The 19,678-nt window shown below is 37.5% G+C and overlaps 1 protein-coding gene across 13 annotated transcripts in view; it reads left to right on the forward strand.

Moving 5' to 3' along the window:
- LOC129759348 (uncharacterized) overlaps positions 1-18,692 on the forward strand; it is a 28,301-nt gene extending 9,609 nt beyond the window's left edge. For 5 of the 13 annotated variants that reach the window (XM_055756764.1, XM_055756766.1, XM_055756765.1 and 2 more), the window contains 6 exons: positions 6,522-6,767; positions 8,373-8,515; positions 9,255-11,002; positions 11,070-11,549; positions 11,615-11,726; positions 12,373-18,692. In XM_055756764.1, the coding sequence (XP_055612739.1) occupies positions 6,522-6,767; positions 8,373-8,515; positions 9,255-11,002; positions 11,070-11,549; positions 11,615-11,726; positions 12,373-18,653 (9,010 nt within the window). In that variant the 3' untranslated portion in view covers positions 18,654-18,692. Of the gene's footprint in view, positions 1-3; positions 430-6,521; positions 6,768-8,372; positions 8,516-9,254; positions 11,003-11,069; positions 11,550-11,614; positions 11,727-12,372 lie in introns of those variants that run through there. The other 8 variants (XM_055756772.1, XM_055756777.1, XM_055756773.1 and 5 more) reach the window with 7 other exon arrangements.
- The last annotated feature ends 986 nt before the right edge of the window (positions 18,693-19,678 follow it).

Raw genomic sequence — 19,678 nt, forward strand, 5'->3', positions numbered from 1 at the left:
GCAACAGTTGAGCTGAACTGCTTCATTAGAGTAGTAGAGATGCAGAATCGTTCTCGCTTAGTTTTTTTTCCATAAATTTCCGAATCGCCAGCTAGCAACCTGTGTTTTAAAGTTAAAAGCTATTTCATACTTAAATTCAATTTTAACAGTGGTTTTGGAGCAAAAAGTTTTGTTTGCGGAAGCCAGATTGTATGTTAAATTGCAATTATACACAAATCTGTTCAATTGAATTGAAGAATTGAGCTTTTCAGCGATCGACTTAAGATTAAGTATTGTGGGATGAAACTGCGAAATAGAAAGTCTTAGTGTACACAAAAGCAATTAGATGACTTTATTTTACTGCGGCTTGTGCGGTGCGGTTCTCTGATCGGTGCTTCTATGTTCTGGTTTTTTGGTGCACACCTGTACAAATGCAGTGCAAACAAAGAGGTGAAAACATATTCAATTCTAAATAAAATATGTCCTGCATTCTATGTCGGTGAATGAAAAGTATGCTAGAGTGTGAAACCTGTGTGCGTGCTACGTGAATAAGGGTGTTAAACATTTGAGGCTTCGTATCCTATTTATCATTTAGTGGGACGAGAAAGAAAAACGAACAAAAAATCCTCGTCTTCGGTCAATTGAATCACTAGGTCACGGTGAAAAAAACATGTAGGTGTAATGCACAAAACAACTGGATTACCTTATGACTTGGGAAAAAACGGTTAAGATAAGCTCTCTACACATTAAACCTCATCCTTAATCGTAGCTGGACTAGCTAACTAAAACGATGGAACAGAAGAAAGCGCAACAGCGAGAAGTCCGTTAGCTCCATTACTCATCATCAACTACGAAAAATGTGCCTATACCTACATATATGTAGTTAGATACAATATGATACGCTACGCATCCCTAGTAAAGGTCGACAGCATGGTGTAGTATTCTGTTACAAGTGTTGTAAATATAGCAATCCAGAGAGTTCAACTAAATACGAAAAAAAATTCTTCTTAAATTGGTGTTTTCTCAAATAAGTACAACCGAAAGATTTCTCAATTTCATATTTTGTAATCTTTCTTTTGGGGAAGAATGACCCTGGTAGTTAAACTCCCTTGAATTTTTTTAAATCTTTCTATGAATCTGATAAAAAAATTAAGCACAAGTAACAAGCTCGTTTGAGATTATACGTACAGCCTAAGACTTTACTGTCCGTGAAATAAGTAACAAGCTAAAGAACCCCCGAGTGAGTCTTCTGAGTGAAACAGATTTCCACCTCGCTATGAAGGTGATTTCGAGGAACGAATAAAATTTTCGTTGGTATTAAACAAGGTAGGGTGATGTTAAGGTGTAGGTGTTGATGTTGATGATGATGATGGTTATGTTAATGTTTTTGTTTGCATGACTGGCTAATGTTTCCTGACGGGTTAACGGAGAGATGGCCTCTGTGCGGAAAAGGCATTCGTTTTTACCCGCAACTTTTTGAATTGTCAATAATATGAGCACATCAACAACTTTTATCAAAAACCAATCCTTTGCAAGCATTTCAATAATAACACCAACTTCATCTTCGTAAGCAAAGCGTCAAACGTTCAGCTTTTCTGCTTTGGAATGATTTACTAGTCACGCAGCAATGGTGAGGGTGTAGGTTGACTCTTCCGATGACAAACATTCTTCGCTATATGAATAACGTGCTATACACATTACGAATCGTTGTTTTTCTGCTTATTTAATTAATGATTACGGTTAGTGTTTCAGCGCTGTAGTCAAACAAGATAAAAACGGAATATTTTTCGTGAAACCTTATAAAGATAAAAATCATCCACAAACACAGAACCCAAAGCAATTTGAACAGTTTTTAATATGTTCGGTTTGGAAAAAAATGTGTATAGTCCATTTTTAAGCTCATACGGAAGTATATGGCAAGTGCAGAAAAGTTCCGCCAATTTCTCTGTCAGGTTTTTCGCTGTGAATGCTGACGTTTAACTACGGTACGTTGCCAAAGTTGAACGCTTGAAAAGCTTTCTTGGATCGACAACTTTTTGAGTTGGTGATTATCATCACAGAATGGTTGGCCCACGGGGCTGTTTGCAGTTCTTGTTTTATTATTATTGTTATTGTCAGCTTACAGTACATTCCACTGCTTTCGTTTCCCGCTAGGTGGATGCCAAAGAATTCCACATGCCAGGTTATTCTATTTTTGGGGTTCAAGGTATACAGCCACAGCAATGAAAAAAAAATCGTGTTGAAAATGTTGTAGAGCTATAATTACACTAGTTTACAGGCATTTTTGAACTAGGTAAGTTGAAAATCTGTTTTTTTTCTATAAAAATGAATTTTTTATCTTTTTTTTCTTTGACAACTTCACTAATATCAACAATACTGTAGAACAAACGCAAAAATGAAGTTCGGATGATCGATAGACAATTTATTCATCTTTAGGTAGGGCTAAGTGGGGTAATTATGAACAAGAGGTATTTCCGAACAAACACCGTAAGCGCCGTTAGGGTCATAGTGGGATTTCAAAACTGATCAAATGTGATCATCTTCCATTCTATTGATAAGGTACAGTAATAACTTGCAAACCTAACTTTATAAATTTTGTAGTTACAGTTATTACCAAAATTCATGTGTCTGAGAAACGAAAATCGTTTTGAGACGTGTCTTATCAAATTTTCATAAAGCTTAGTTCTTTTAGAAATGGGACACTTTCTTTTGCTAATAGCTCGTTTACTAGAAATCGGACATTCAAAATTTTGACAGTATTTTGTTGCCTGTAAAAAGTACTATCCGACCTATTTTTTCAAAATTTAAAATTCACGCGTTTTTGAGATATTTACGATGCAAGAGAAAAAAGAAAAAAATATTTTGCACAGTTTCATTCAAAATCCATCATATCCAAATTGATAGCTGACAAAAGCGTTGATTATTCGAAGAATTACTGTGTGTGAGTGGTGGAAAAGTATGCAAATACTGTCAAAAATGTCCACAAAGTTCAGATTAACCATTGAGTGAAGCATGTGATCTACAACTTCGGCTAAGGGTCATCAGGGAAGTCAAGTCTCATACCAGCATTTTTAATTTTCAATAAGCAAAACTTAGCGTAGATCGCTGAAATTTCCAAAAAAAAAATTCTCCGATAAGCTGGAAGTGTTGCATTTTAATAAGTCATTCAAACCTAACCTCAAACAACAAGTTTTTGCTAGATCCACAGCTCGTAAGCTGTATATCCAGCTCCGAGGCTATGGGACAGATGATTTCTGATGAACGACAAAACTTATGAAATACCCTATTTTAAACAAATTTCAGCGTTTACCACGTCTGCTCGTCCTATACCACGTCTGCTCGTGACAAGGTCCCGAGTATATTAAAGTATGTATTTGCTGGTTATTTTGAATAAAATATAATGATTTGCCAAAATCCTGCTCCTGTGGAAAAAAAACAACAATTTTCAAAACGAAAACTATGGTTTTTCACTGTTTTCAGCCTAAAAACAGTAGATCTTTTATGTATCCTTCGCAACCTACGATCTATACTAACCGATTATACTTTAAGTTCAACCTCCTCATGGTTTTACTTTGTTATTGCCAGATTTTCCCAGCAGAAATTCCATTACAAACGCTCAAAAAGTGGCTCAAAATTAATCAAATTTGTTAATTTCGAAACAGCTGTATCCACTAAATTGGCCTCAGTTTCTTTTAAAAGAGAAGTATTGGTCCGAAAAGTACCAGAAATTGAAGGAGGAGGATGTAGCCACCTAAAATACAGATTAGTCGAAGTATAAGTTTGAAAAACTGATCATTATCATGACTGAAAAAAAGTGTGCGCTGGCCGAAGGGAGGTACAAAGAATAAAGTAGAATTTATTCTTACAAAAAAACGATAAATATTTTTTTTCAAATTTTTTCATGGATAATCATAAAATTACCTTCATTTCCTTCATAGAAAGTATTTAGATCATACGAAAGGTTTTTGAGATACACGCATTCGTAACTGTCCCATTTTTAAAAGAACTAAGCTTTATTTACCCCATATTTTTCAAGCTACGGGTTAATTATGAACACGTTTTTTCTGAGCATTGGTTGATGACTAAAATTCACTTTTATCGTCAAAATCACGATAACCATTCAAATCTTAAAAATAAGCCCAAAAAATTACTTTATAAGTTTTTGAGACTGTGGATCTGTGTTAATATGAAAAGATGCCTCCCACCTATGTAAAACTTAAAATAGCCCATAACTCTTCAAATTATAAAAATCAACAAATCCCACTACAATGCACTGTTTAGAAGTGGTTTCAATCTAGCAATATGACCAATATCAAAAGTCATCACGAAACAAAAATCGTAACAGTGTTCATAATTACCCCATAGACAAGGGGGGTAGTTATGAACAAACGGGGTAATTATGAATAAACGTTTTACGCCCACAAGCTGCAACTTAAAAATTAGAAAATAATCCCGAAATGAAGGGAACTAGTCATTAATTTTTGGTTACTTTCCAGAATTTTAACATTAAGGAGCTACTTGTTTGAGCTGATACTATGAAAAACTGAGTAAATTTGTTCATAATAACTCCACCTAGCCTGAATATGCCAAAATCAGATTTCAAATTAATGTTATGCAGTCTGAGATATTCGAATAAAAGTACAAACACTTTTTTTATTTTTACAAAATTTCATATTTGAAGCGTAACTTTAAAACTGTTCTATTGAGAATTTTTTTGGATTTTATTTTCGGGCGCCTGATTTCACATTAAAAACTTGGGTCGGTCAATGAAGTTCGCGATATTTTTTAAATTTTGTAAAATAGTGTTATTACCGAAAAAACTACATTTTCACTGTTCAATTGATTTCCAGAACTATTATTATTTCTTTTGGGTTAAATTTTCACTAACGTTATTCAACTTTATCCAAATAATATCGAAACCTGTGTAACTTATAATTTTTTTAGAGAACTTTTTATGTTTTTGGTTTTTGTTTATAATTTACCGGGTAGTTTCGTTAACAGTATACTAACTAAACCCATATTCTGTTTAGGATTGTGCAAACAATTATTCATTAATTAACTTTTTTAAATATAAAGCCCTTTAGCTGTTCTTATTTGTTTCTTCAAAAAAAGTTGACATGACATGACATTTTCGAAACACTTAAAAAATGCTCCAATACTTTTTTGTTTGCATACCTCACCCATTTATTTCCAAAAACAGGAGAGTTAGAACTGTACAAATTTCGAAAAAAATAGAACATTTTATTGACTAATGGAAAATTATTTGAACTTGAATCAATAATGACTTCACCTTAAAATTATTTCGAGGAGTAGTTTAAAAATCGTTTGTGTACAACAGTAGCTAGTCAAATCTTTAGTTAGATGTTTATGTATATAAAGCGCCTTGTATCGTCCATAACAGTTTTGATCCCTTGTTATAACAGTACAATGACAGCATTTTGAAGATTTAATATTGTAATAATGTAAACGCATGGGTGGGGTTGTTTTATAAAAATTGCAGTCATTTTCAAACGGGATGAAAATTGTGTTACATTAACCTTAATCCACTTTTGAGTGTCTAAATGACACTATTCGGAATTTGCCGGCATGTATCTTTATTCAGGCGCATCCAAACAAAAAAATCTTCCGAGAACCTCAATGAAATTTGTGAAATCTTTTATTTGGCATCATTAGTTTTTTAAATACGCACCCTCAAAAAACCCAGACAAAAAAACTTCCTAATCAGACCTTTGAGTGTCAATTTGATATTCCTCGCTTGAAATCGCTATATTTCTCAATCGATCTGTACAAAATTTATAGTTTTAGAAACCTCTTAATGTAACTCAAATACGATTCAGCTATATTCAGCTATTGCTGCTGAGAAGCCTAAGAAAGCTGAAGTTGAATACTTTATGTTGCGCACAAGGATTTTTTTAATTTTATTTTAAGATTTAAACCACAAAAAGTGTGAAAAACTGACGTAAAAATCTTACTTTTAGATCAACATTTTTTCAGTCACAGTATAAAACTGACACATTTTGGCACATTTAGATTCTCAAAATACGAAACACAGAAAATTTGAAAATTTGATTTTTTGAAGGTTTCTACAACTATGAATGTTGTACGAATCGGTTGAGAAACAAGAGAGATTTTAGGTTTTAGTCGAGGGTTTCAAATTAACACTGCAGGAACTCTTACGGGTAAAATTTTCTGGAACGGATGCGGGTTAATGAAACACCTCACCTCAACACAGGGATGTTCACCTTTAGTTCTTGATTACTTTGAGAATACTTTTCCATACACTCTCTGCTTGACTATTCCAATTAAAAAATCCTTAAACCTATTCGTCATATTCTTCAAAATAGTAATTCTTTTATCTTCTCTTTTTCTATTCTATCAAACCTATTGAATTCACACAAAAAAAAACAATGAAAACATGCACGAATGCACAAAATCGTCCCTTTATATCAACCACCCACAACCGAAAACACACACATACCTTCCAATGGATCGCAAACACCAATCACGAAAAAAATCAAACCAAAACGTGGAACGACATACAGGCTCCTCCGGGCCGAGCTGTTCAATTTACGGAAAAAAGGCAACGTGAAAGCCCTTCTCGGAGGGTCTCTTGATCGGCCAACTTATATTGAATCGTCTAGATCATGCTCACGCTGCGGCATTGAGTTGGGCAGAATCATCAACCGGGGAGCACCATGTCGATCCTGCCGTCTGCGGGTGTGTAAAGGGTGTCGGGAATTCTCCACTCGCACCACTGACTGGGTATGCGTTGTGTGTCATAAGCAAATGTGAGTGCACCAATAATATACCAAGTCAGTGTTTTTTTTCAATTATCAAGTCATTGTACAGTTTCTAATACGTTGTATTTGCTTCAATAGCATCGTTGTGTCCATTGTATGTAGTCCACCCAGTTGCTTGTTAAATAGTACCAGATCTACCACCCCCCACTCCCCCACAACGATTAGTGATAGCTGATTAACTACCTACTTTTACTCTCATGGCCTCCAAACATCTGCTCCAAACACATGTACCTAATTGATTTCCATCAGAAAAATGTGTTGTAATCGATTCTTTCTCAATTATACATACATACATATATTTAAATGTTGCTTGATGATTGTAATTTAAAAATTTTGTTCTTCCATAAGCTATTAAATCCTTTTTGCCCGAATCGAAACGCACGATAGTGTTATGCTTTAAAGTAGCATTTTTATAATCCGATCTTCTCTTATGCCCATTTAAATACTTTCCAAAAATAGCAGTGAAGAATTTTGATACATTTCTATCCAATGTATCCACCGATGATATTTGCAGTTTATTAGGACCCAATCAAAATGTTCTAGATTTGTTCACATTATCTTTCAACTTGAATTCCGAAATAAATTCAATTCCTGTTCAAAAAGATTTCAAGCGTAGGAGTTTTTTCCTCCTTATTTAAGGAAATTTTCGAAATAAAACGTTAGTTTTAAATTTTAGAATGCTTAAAACTTCCACGTGTAGGAAATTTCCAATTATTTGAAAGGCAACTAAATATTTGTACCAAAATCAGATCATTGACACCATGCCTCGAAAAATGCTGCTTCTGCAACAAAATACTAAACGTAACGAGGTTTTTTTTTATTTTTTGATACCGATAAGACAAACAACGCCAGTCGTGAATTTGGTCGATAAACTTCCAAGCTAATTGAAACAAGTTAATAGCAGCAGTTAATTAAAAAAATGACCGACCAAAATTAATCCTTATGTGAAACAAACATTCGTGTAGAAAAACCAACATTTCAGAGATGAGTTTACAAACTATTGATTTTTTTTATTAATACACTAGTTTGGTTCAACTAAAATGAACTTGAAATGTTTGAAACAAACCGTAAAATAAATTGAGAATCGAGGAAGTCAATAAAAAGAGAAAGGTTTTTTTTAAGTTTACAGTTACAGATTTTGGAAGCTGGAAGTATCTCAATATGTGGGATTTAGAATAATCTAATTTTTTCTTTGTTGATTTGTTTTCATGTCCACCCCATTTTATGGAGTGATGAAAACCTGAAAGAAAAAGGAAATTAAAAAAAAAACGCTTTTTAGTTCCTTCCAACTGTTTAGTGACAGGTTTGAATTTTAGGAAAATAAAACAGCTTAAAATATTAGTTTAGCATATCATAAAAGTTTCGTTCGATAGATGTTAAAAAATATTCATCAGAAATAAAAAAAAGCAATGCTTCGTGTGCTTTAAGGTTTCGTCATGTATACTTTGTTAATGCCATCGTTGTGATTATTGAATGTGAGATATTATCGACATAGAAATTTACTTTTGTTTTCCTTTGATAACTAATTGTTTTAATTTTTAATATTCGTCGAACTGAATGTGTGCATGTGATGTTGAACAAATACAAATGCAGTGAGATACAGGCCGCCAGCGAAAATTGGATGAGCGATTACACCGATAGTGAAGCTCGCAGGACATCTGTTATTACGAACACCAACTTTCTTCCAGCTTCAGACTTGATTAAAAAGAGCATCCGACGATCATGGACAATATCGAGTAAGTACAATTCTACCGAAATTTAGTCGTAACTTTATCTGCTGAAATGCAAATTTTTTAGTCAAGATCAAAGCTTAAGACCATAAAAGTGTGATCAATTTTGTAGAGTTTATATAGGCTATTGTATATGAGACGGTTTAAAACAAAACTTTGCAAACAACAGATAACTTTGCTCGTTTGCGTCCTCAATCGAAAGAGACACGCCGATTACATTATTAAACTTAAAAAACATTCTATCATTCCTTACCGAATGTAGAAAAGAGCTTTAATGCTAATAATCCCTAGTGGAAAGGCTTTATGCCATCTTAGATAGATTGAATTTATTTCTTCCTTTTATAGGTTTTTCTGGTTTCTCAGGTAAATGATGAAATCTTGGATAAAAAAAAGGCTAGGCACAATTTTCCCGTATGTTTGGATAACGTGCCGCTATTAAGCCTACCCCCATTCTGATACCTGATACCTGAAGTACAATTCTACCAAAATTTAGTCGAAACTTTATCTGCTGAAATGCAATTTTTTTTAGTCAAGACCAAAGCTTAAGACCATAAAAGTTTGACATTCACTTCGTTGATCAATTTTGTAGAGTTTATATAGGCTATTGTATATGAGACGGTTTAAAACAAAACTTTACAAACAGCAGATTACTTTGCTCGTTTGCGTCCTCAATCGAAAGAGACACGCCGATTACATTATTTACCATCACAATTAATTTCACAATTAATTTGTATGTCACATTTAGATGCAGAGGATGATAACCGCCAGACTGGAGCTGATGATGATCAACAGCAATATTCTCATTTACCTAGAAAGCAATCCCAGAGTAGTTACCCTTCACTGGTAAGATACCCATATATCAATCCATGTACCATGGCCGAGTACGTGCAGGAAGATGAATTCGACAATGAAATCCATCCGCCAATAGGGCGAAGAATGCCAAGACAATCGACGCTGCCGAATCCTGAAGCAGGAATGTATTACGGCAGTAATAACAATCTTATGCCACCATCAGTGTCACCTAAACAGCTAAGTCCCAGTCCCCAGTACAGTCCGTATCACACGGATAACGAAAACGACGAGGCGGACACACCACAAAAACAAACTTCTCCCTTACCGGCACGGTACCAAATACGTAGACAATCAACACTACCATGTAGGCCAAATGAAACCCACGACATTGGACCCAAACTGTTATCCACGTCACCGAATAGTAGAACCAATCTTTACAGTCGTTCGCCGGATAAATCCGATAGCGATCTCCCCCCGAGATATCCACCATTTGTACGTCAGTCTACATTTCCATCCAATTCCAATGACCCATTTTTCCTGCAAATTCAGGCTCATTCACAGCAACAACCACTACAATCTGGCCAGCAACGCCAATTACCCACCTCACCAAATAGAATGTTGTTCAACAAATCCCCTGACAGTGGTGCTGAGTCTGCTGGCGACGGTATCATCTCCGGCAATTCGTCTTCTATACTCCGTCGTTTTCAGATGACAAGGCAAGCCACACTACCTAATCCCGAACAGCACGTGAAATTGCTTCCTACTTCCCCTCCCAAAAAACAGCTCTCACCGCACAGTATAAAACGCTCACCAGAGTTTGCACGTCAAAACACACTCCCGGCACCAGATAGTATGAATTCGCTATCAGTCCATCAGCACGGACCAAAATTTATGCCCATATCACCAAGACAGAAGCAATCTTTTTTATTTCCACAACCAGCACCTGCACCACGTCCTTTTCTTTCACAACAGCATTTCCCAACGATAGCCGATGAGCTATCAACGACACCTCAACAAAACCCAAGCACTCCGAGTGGTAGTGTAGGTGGCACCGGCATTACAGGTGGTCCACAGCACGCTTCTAAGATGATCAAAGTTCGCAGCCACAGTAACGAAGAGTATAGCCTGAATAGAGGACCCCATGCATCGATCATTAATGCTGGGGTACCGAGTGAAGGACGCAGGATGCTGCCAGAGATACCGAGTAACCGCTCGCCAAGACTGGTACGTCAAGAACACGTTAGAGAAGACTCAGTAAACTCAGAAAAACGATCTCCCAAACAGAAAACATTTGCAGAAGCGAAACAATCGATGATGGACGACTACGATCCAACGTGCGATTCGACGAACCAGCTTAACTTCAACGAGGATGAAGAGATTAGTTATTACAACAGTGAGGACAACTACGATACCCGACTTTACAGTGTTGAAAGCTTCCCAAACGATGGTACTTCAGAATACCCCTATACTGAAGACTACCTCAAACATGGTGGTAGCATTAAGCGAGATTCAACGAGATTACGACGCCGAAAGTCAAGAGATTTACCAGCCCAGCCGGAACCTGTGGCATCTTCAAACGACGATGAACCTGTAAAGCGGAAACCTGAAACAATGCGTTCAATATCGGAAGAATCTCCTGGAAATAAATCAATCAAACCAACACCTAGAAGATCACTTTCGCATCCTGAAAAAGACACACAAGTAAAACGAAATATCACAACACAGAAAAAGCTCAATTACTAACAATTGTCTACCTTTTTATTTTTAGTACATGCAAAGTTTCCGAAAACCAGAAATTACCACCAAAATACCATCTCCACGACCTTTAGCTGAAATCCTGGAACGAGCTCAAAAATCGATCAAATTGCCATCGCCTCGACGGAAGGCGTTCAAGTCAATGGACCAAGCATGTGAATCAGAGATTAATGCTAGGTCAACTTTGAATGTGCAAACCGATTCTGGTGCAGGTTCGAATACGATCAACGCTTCAAGCGAAGGAACAGCTCCCGGTGTCAGAACAGGGCCTCGTAAAATTTCTGCCTTTCAGCAGATATTGCAAAACCAACGCCTACAGAAGCGAGACTCGAAAAGTTTAGATATCGTTGCATCTAAACTGATGGAAGAGAAATATGGTGGATTTGCAGAGACCGAGGATGACAAATCCAAATCACTGGATGATGGCATTTTTTGCAGCGACAAAAATAGTGATGATAACAGCAGCGATGAACAAATCAATTTGATAAACAAGGTAGTTTGCCGTTTCTGGTAACCGCGCATCAATTGCAATAATTATTTTCGTATTATTTCGTTTAGCACAAAACGCATCTAGGAGAACAGGAAATAAAGCACGCTGTAGAAGCTGCGGCAGTCGTTTTCAAAAAAGTGGTATTGCAAAGGCGTGAAGAAAAGCGCACAAAAGATGAAGGTGAGTTATTACAGTCATAACAAAAACTAATTTACCATCACGGAGTAGCAACCATTGGAATTTGTTCTGCTTAGCCACGCAAGAGATCATGGAATTCGAAATGTGTAAAATTTAAATATTATTTAAAAAGTAACTCTGCAAAAGGATCTAATTGGTTTTTTTGCTAGAAACGTTTATGGAGCATTTCGAGTTCCATGATTTAAGGTGAATATGAGTAGTCAATCGAGCTAAGCTAAGTTTATAACAAAAACTAATTTATCACAATCATTTGAAGCTTTAATTAGACATAAATTAATTAAAATACTAAATTGTTTTTTTAAGAGGGTTTCGCATATTTGAATATCTGTAGTTATTTGTAGTAAATCGGCAATTCATTAATGCATATTTGAAGCTTCCTTTTTTAAATTCATTTAACTGACAATCCTTAAAATAAAGGGGAGGGGAGGGTTTCTTAAAACTTTTGTAGATTAAAAACTCTGTATGCTAATCTTTGCGTGAAGTACAAATTAACAATCGGTGGCGTGTGTTTTCAAATCCTCTAATTACTAATAAAACCCGTACAGTTGTGTTGTGCTGATCTAATCCCTAGTGTAAAGTGTGATACTACGAATGGTGATCTAGTGCTAATTTTATACGAAATATTTAGGTGATTTTGGCGTCAAACCGAAACATTCATCTGCAGCTACGATATACCACAACAGTCCCGGAGTTCAACGAAAGTATTACGACGACCTAACAACGCTTTCTTCGCCATCTGAGTCGGACAATCAATTGGCTAAATTAGCATTCAATGATTTTGTCGATGACTATAGGCTTGTTTTTATAAGTTCTGATTCATCTAGTAAAGAGGAAGAATATGACAGTAGCTCAACGACATCTTCCGTATACACTAAATGCAGCATTGCCTTGGATGATTGCGATTGGGATTATTTCGAACCAGAGATAAACACATCCGCTACCAAAACTCTGCTGTATGACATTACAAACAGTAACAGCAGCTCGAGGGGCAACATATCTCGCAAAAGATCATTATTATCATCACCATTGACATCGCCTATGTTTTGTCGGCGGAAACGGAATTCAATCAATACGCTGTATAAATGCGATGCGGAAACAGACGATGAATTTATGAAACAGGTTGAATCCTCATCGTCTTCCACCAGAAGTGAGAGATTTCTAGAAAATCTCGATGACGATCTTAACGGTCGAAAAATTAGTAAATGTCATTGCGGATTGGAAACGCAATATGTTGCAATACCAGTGCCGGTTCCCATTCCTGTACCAATATCTACCTATCACGATTTGTCGCATAAACAATTGGACACAATGTTGCAACAACAAACACAAACTGACTTAATAAAACAACTATGGCATAATGCTACTGGTAATGAAGCAGCCTTCTTTCAGTTTACTTGCAACAAAGACTCTTGTACACATTCGTGTTCAAATTGTCAAAATCAAGTAAAAAATATGAAAACACATCAACATAATATGACCAATAATATTGAAAATAATTGTTCTGAAAACACAAACGGTGTTGTAGAAAATATAACATCAATTCGCAGCAAAAATAATTCGAAGGCATATGGAGCTAAGCAATACAGGTATGCGGAAAATGAATCGGGCTTCGGATTCATTAATAGTAATAGTAGCATCGCAGCATCCGCTTGTAATGAAAAGTTGTTCTGCAACAACGACTCCCCTGGCTCAGCAAGGAAATGTAAGCCAATTTCTGTGGATAGTGTCAAACCAACTGTTGCTGTCAGCACATCTAAAGAACTGGTTGATTCATTGGCAAATAATTTTAGTTATAGACAACTACAAAACATGGATTCACGGATTGAAAGTTGTCATGGTATGATAGAACACCTGGATGTTAATCCTGATAGAACCGATAGCAGTGATAGCGGCGAAAATAACAATGATGGTGTAACTCGTACAGAGGGCATGGAAAAATCTAAGCAATTATGTGAAAAGCCTAGAATTAACAAACGAAGCCCTATGGTGGTGCATCAGCGTCGCAGTCACGAAACCATTAAGAGTGAACAACCACTTACCTACGTACAAGTGCAAAACTCAAGTGGTGTGAGTGAGTCGGTAATAAGTGTAAAACAAGAAGAAAAAGATAAAAGTCACGAGGAGGAAAGGAGTGTAAAAAATAACGAAAACAAAATTCAATACGCGAAAGAAGAACTGAAAAACCTGCCCAGCAACGATTGTACGTATGGCATAGAGTCATGTAACACTTACAAAAAGTCCACAACTGCCCACAACGTGTCTTTATGCGATGAAGCGACACTAGTACTCGAGTGGTCGACTGAACAGAAGGTGATAAATCGGGCTACAAATTCGAACGATACCTGGCCAGACGACGATAGTGCTTATCAATTCACAGATAATGAGAGTATGACAACAGTCAAAGAGTTAAAACCTGTTGAATCGGTTGATTTGGACGGCGAATTAAAGGGGTATTTATTGTCTGAAAGTTATTTTAGTTCATCGCAATCATCATTAGCTAGTAGTGAAAACGAAAATAGTAGCAATAGAGTTCTGCCAAATTCAACGAGCCAACGTTGTTATGAGGTCAATAATGAACCAGTTTTGTTACGTATAAAACACACTTCATCCAGCAACGAAAATTCTGACTTTTCCACTTCATGCAGTTCAATAGAATCTGATAGTGACGATACTGGTACGATTGCGGATCGTAGACCAAAGTCAAAAACGTTTTCCAAAGTTATGGTTGTGAATGTTGATTTCAATGATTCAAACGATTCCGATATATCAAGCACCACATCATCAAATGCTTTCATGTTACAGAATTGCGATTCCGAGATGAACGCCAATATCTCAACAAATCAATTGGAAAACGATGGGATCGTATTAAAACAAATCATACACATTGATTCAGATGATGAGATCAGACAAACTACTGAATTGGATGAATCGATTTCGGCTAAAGGTCAATTAAAACAAACACCTTCAAAAACAGAAGGTGAAATTGATCATCTGACTGAAAGCTCTGAAGCTTTCGGGGAAAATTCCGAAATCCTGAAAGCCAAAAAACCTACTGCAAACATAGAATGCAACAAGAATGATCGCAGTATGGGTGACGTCTCAACGAAGCAACATAGTTTTTGCGAATATGGAAACATAGAATCACCTGAAGTACCTGTAGCACAACAAAACCTGTGCAAGGTGTTGGAGCAAACTTCAAATACGCTTACATCTTCAGGTATACACAATCAAAGTAAGGTAAATGAAAACAAACGTAGCGACGCACACGACGAAAACCCGAGGAAAAACATAGCAGAAGAAATACCGCAACTACCATTACCAACACCACCAGCAACATCAATGCCAACCATGCACGATCTTACCGTAAACACGACTTTAAACACAGTAGTAAACGAACGATCGTCCAACGCGGATGTAAATAGCTCTTTCGTAGCAGCTACTAATGCTGCCAATAATCGATATAAGAGTTTAATTTTGATTGGTTCAGAAAACGGTACGATTTCAATGGCTACTGAATCGTCATCTGAAACTCCGCCAACGGCTGATGTCGCGGATCACGGTTTGCCACATCACGTGAACATCGTCACGAGTAACACCACACGAATAGTGAATAGTAGTGATGATGACGACCACCATCAGCAGCAGCAGCAACAACAGCATCCACCCACTTCGGTCACGGTTAAGCACACCAGTTGGATTTCGAAAGCTATGCATGGCGACGAAGAAGACGATTACGGTGATGACGTAGTACCTTTAGCATTAGACAACGAACCCGATCGCTCACTCGATCGCGGTCTGGCGAATTATTTTAATTTTTCTTTGGAACAAGCTTCCCCGCAAACTTCCAGACGACCTGTGAGAATAACAACGAATGAAAGTGCAATAACTAATAATGTAGTGTTGGAAAGTGTTGCTAGTGTGAATGATGTTGATTCTGCTCAACATTGCAATGACGAAGGTAAAAATAGGCCTCCGATCGAAGGCCAAACTAGCGATTCGGTTAAAGTTAGTAGTGAAAGTAGCGAAATGATCAATAGTGGCAGTGCAGGGCTGGCTGAATGTACCAGTGGGAGAAGTAGCCGCAACAGTAACAGTAGTGATAGTTATAATAACAGTGCAAATAATGAAGATGTAACGGTAGTGACTGGGGCTAACACACTTTCAGCAGTAATTTGCCTGGAGGATGGTCTGGCCGACGATGATTCGTGGGTGGAAGAAGTGAGCCAAGATGAAGAAGAATTCGCAACAACGACGGCAACAGAATCCGATATCGATGACTCTGGTGAAGAAATTTCGTTGGGCGTTGTTGATCGTGAGGAAGAATTGCGCGGCTACCATAGGGCTGCTATAGATTTCACCCTTCATACTATTGTCGAGGAAAGTTGCGAAGATAGTGAAGTGGAGTCGAATCGAACTTCTGGTTGTAGTAAGCAAAAAAACCGTGTTTCTGCATCGGAATTGGAAAAATATTTTTTTTTCGGTCTTGGGGACGGTGCATCTGGAGCGATTTCACAAAATATTCGCGATGACAGTATCTCTGAAAGCAGTTCTGTCTGTAGTGAAGGTTTGGATTCCCTCGGTGGACCCGAGGAATCCTTGGGGACCTCAGCAGAATCAGCTGATTTGGCTTCATCTCGTTTGGAAAAATATTTTCTCACTGGTTTTATGGGATTTACTACTGAGCAAAATGAGTCTGACGGTAGCGGAAGTGTTGGTAGTGATAGCGAAGGACACCCTAGTCCCGAACAACGGCGCAAACGGTTAGTTAGAGCGAGAGGAGCTGGCAGATCGCAAAGTTCGTCACTTGACAATTTGTTAGCAAAAGAATCTGATTTTGAGCAGCAACAAGGAGATTTACATGAATGCCAAGATTCTTCCGAAACTGATACGTGCGATGAAACTATTGCTCAAGCGGATAAAAATGAAAGCTCACATGAAGCTGCCGCCAAGAGGAAAAAAAAGTATGCTAAAAAAGTAGAAGTAGATGAAGCACGAAAGCAATCAGAGTTAATAGAATTCCATCGCCAAGATAATTCTGATGACGGCGGCCGACAAACCCCAAAAGTAGACTTACCCTTAACAAATCCGCTATCAGAAAGTAAAAAACAAAATAGTCGAGATAGCGGTTTCATAGGTAGCAATGACGATCTACTGAAAGAAGGTGAAACAGTTCGATCTCCAGAGCTGAAGAACGAACTTGAAGAAATAGTCGAGGAGAATAAAATCGATCTCAAAGATGAAAACACTTCGCCGAAGACTGCTTCCAATATTGACCAGCCAGCGGTTCATTTGTCAAGGAAAGACAGTTTCAATAATTGGAGCTCGGACGAAGAAACGAATTTAATGATGTCAAAAATGCGGCAATTTTTTAAAACTTTGGTCGCAGCTTCGGCTAACAGTCGGGCAGCATCTCGTAACTCTACGCCAGTTGTGAGCGAAGCAAATACTCCTAAGCACGGTACTCCTGTACCAAAAACCCATCATCATAGGAACAAACCTCCTCAATTGGTGTACTTCGAAAATGAACTAACTCGATTGATGAAAACTGTTCCTGGAATACGCGATGAACAAGTGCGAGAAATTGTCGAGTATCTAAGTAGTGAGGACACGTGGTCAGATTCATACGATTCTTCTGACTACACCAGCTCTGATTTAGAGGGCGCTGTTTCACAAAAATCCGTTCTCCAACAACAGATTTCAGCTAGTTGCCAGCAAATTATCAATAAATTTGACAATTTGGAAAAAGATGAAGAAGGAGATATGGGTGACGGTGGTCTTATAGAAGAACCTCATGCTTTGAATAAAGAAACGGCATTTGTCTACCAACGCTTGGTGGCTTCACTTAACAAAATGGCAAAAGATGAGGAAAAACCGGTGAATGCGACGAGTTCCCCTCCACTCATAGCAAAAGTAATGCATCACATTGGAAGTCGATTAGTGGCATTGATGCATGAAGTGAGCAGTGGTGAATCTCATACAAGTGCATCGCCTAAATCAACAGGGTTACGATACCATACACGTAAAGTGCAACCGAATATTTCGGTAACTACTACGGAAGATGACGACAGTACTTCCGAGTGCAACATGGAGAAAAATGAGGATTTAGGATATTTACTACCGCGAAGCAAAAGCCATGATCTTTTATTGGGAGATGCAAAACCACATCATCATCAGTCATCCATCATAGGCGGTGAAATGGTGGCTGAAGAAAAAGAGGCTAGTGACTATGAAAGATTTTCTTGGAGAGGGAGCTTTGAATCGGCATTATTGGCTAACGGAGATTCTAGATCTAAACTTTCTATGTTGGATAATTCAACTTCTTCAATATCGGTCCTAGCTGCAAAGCGGCGATCTGCGGGTGATTTGCTATTTAACAATCAAAACTTAAGCCGTGAACAGTTAGATCGAGTACGTAGCTGTGGTAGTATCGGAGGAGAGCGCGAGGATTTCGAATCTTCTAAACTATGGGGTTCATCGCAAAGTCAAAAAACAGGTCGCCGTAGATCGAGCGTTGCAGATGATACCGACTCAGATGATTCGACGAGGAATGAGAATCGTCTTGCTTCGCGGTCTACGCTGCCCAGAAGTCTCCAGAACGGAAATTCTTCCATCAACACCAATTCCCTTCCACGCCTTCCAACTTCCAATATGCAAACCATAATGCAGTCTGTTCCAAACGAGTCGGCATCAACATCTTCTGTAATGCAAAAATCTCAAAGCGTGTATCATTTCCTTCAGAACAATGTAAAAAGTGCACGTTACCGTGCTCCCGGTTTCAATCAACGGCCTCCGAGCGCACCTAAACGTGCCGTATCAGCTCCTGGTTTGCAGCAACCGCCATATCCTCGAAGAGAACGGCGAAAAGTGCAAAGCTTTTTGAATGGTGAGTTTTATTTTTTTCATCATTAATCCTTGCCCGGTGGGTTTTAACTTTGACCGAACTGACAAATGACGTTTTTTTTTCAAACCGTATTTATTTTTGCAATAATAAAAATAATTCAAACAATCGTACACACCGTTTGTTAAATATTTGCGAAAAATAAAAAATCTAACTGATTGTTTTGCTATTTACAAATTCATACGATTTGATTATTAAATTTCGCGGAGAGAGCTAATCGTTTATAAAAACATGTAAATGCGAAGGTATTCGCGAGATTCGTTTAGTTATTTCAAATCAAATTCCATTCCAGTGAACCGCATTTTGGAAATAACCTAGCTAGAGAAAACAGAAAGGCAACATGTGAACTTACGAAAGGAACGTGCTGGTTGAAAACACCACAGAAACTGTATGAAATGGTTTGATGCAGACCTGATTCAGCAATAATAAGACATTGCCACCCACCTTTTTCGTATTCGTGAGCATTGCTATGATGCTGATGATTAGTGAGCCAGTCGCTGCTTGACTGAGTAAGAGAGCAAGATTAATTAAGGAAAGTGGTAAAAATGTGGAGCAATTGGGAATGGTTTCCGTATAAAGCAAAAGACGTAAAAAGAAAAACATTATGTCAGGCAAAAGTGAGATCAAGAGAAAATAAGAAATACAGTGCCTGTTGCGAAAGTAGTGATCATCTATTAGGGTGAAAACTTCATTTTTTTTAAAGATCTCGCATAATTCGAAAATGTGGCCCGAAGTTTTGCATAAAACAATTGAAAAATGCAATGAAATTATCTGTTAAATCTGTTAAACTTTTGGAACAATCGTAATGCTGTTTCAAACAATAACAGAACATATATCGATTGTGGAAAACAAACTTTCCCTGGGGCATATCACGAGTTTCATTTTGAAGTGTTGTTGAATCTTGACAAATACCGCATATACCGCAACATGTCACAGTCAGAAGTTTTTTGGAGAGATGTATGTTTCACACCTTCTCATCAGAGGAACGTGCTAGCTAACAGCGTGGCAAAATAATTTTCTCAACCGTCTCACCCCA

Source organism: Uranotaenia lowii, unplaced genomic scaffold (assembly GCF_029784155.1).
Source record: "Uranotaenia lowii strain MFRU-FL unplaced genomic scaffold, ASM2978415v1 HiC_scaffold_14, whole genome shotgun sequence".
Taxonomy (NCBI): domain Eukaryota; kingdom Metazoa; phylum Arthropoda; class Insecta; order Diptera; family Culicidae; genus Uranotaenia; species Uranotaenia lowii.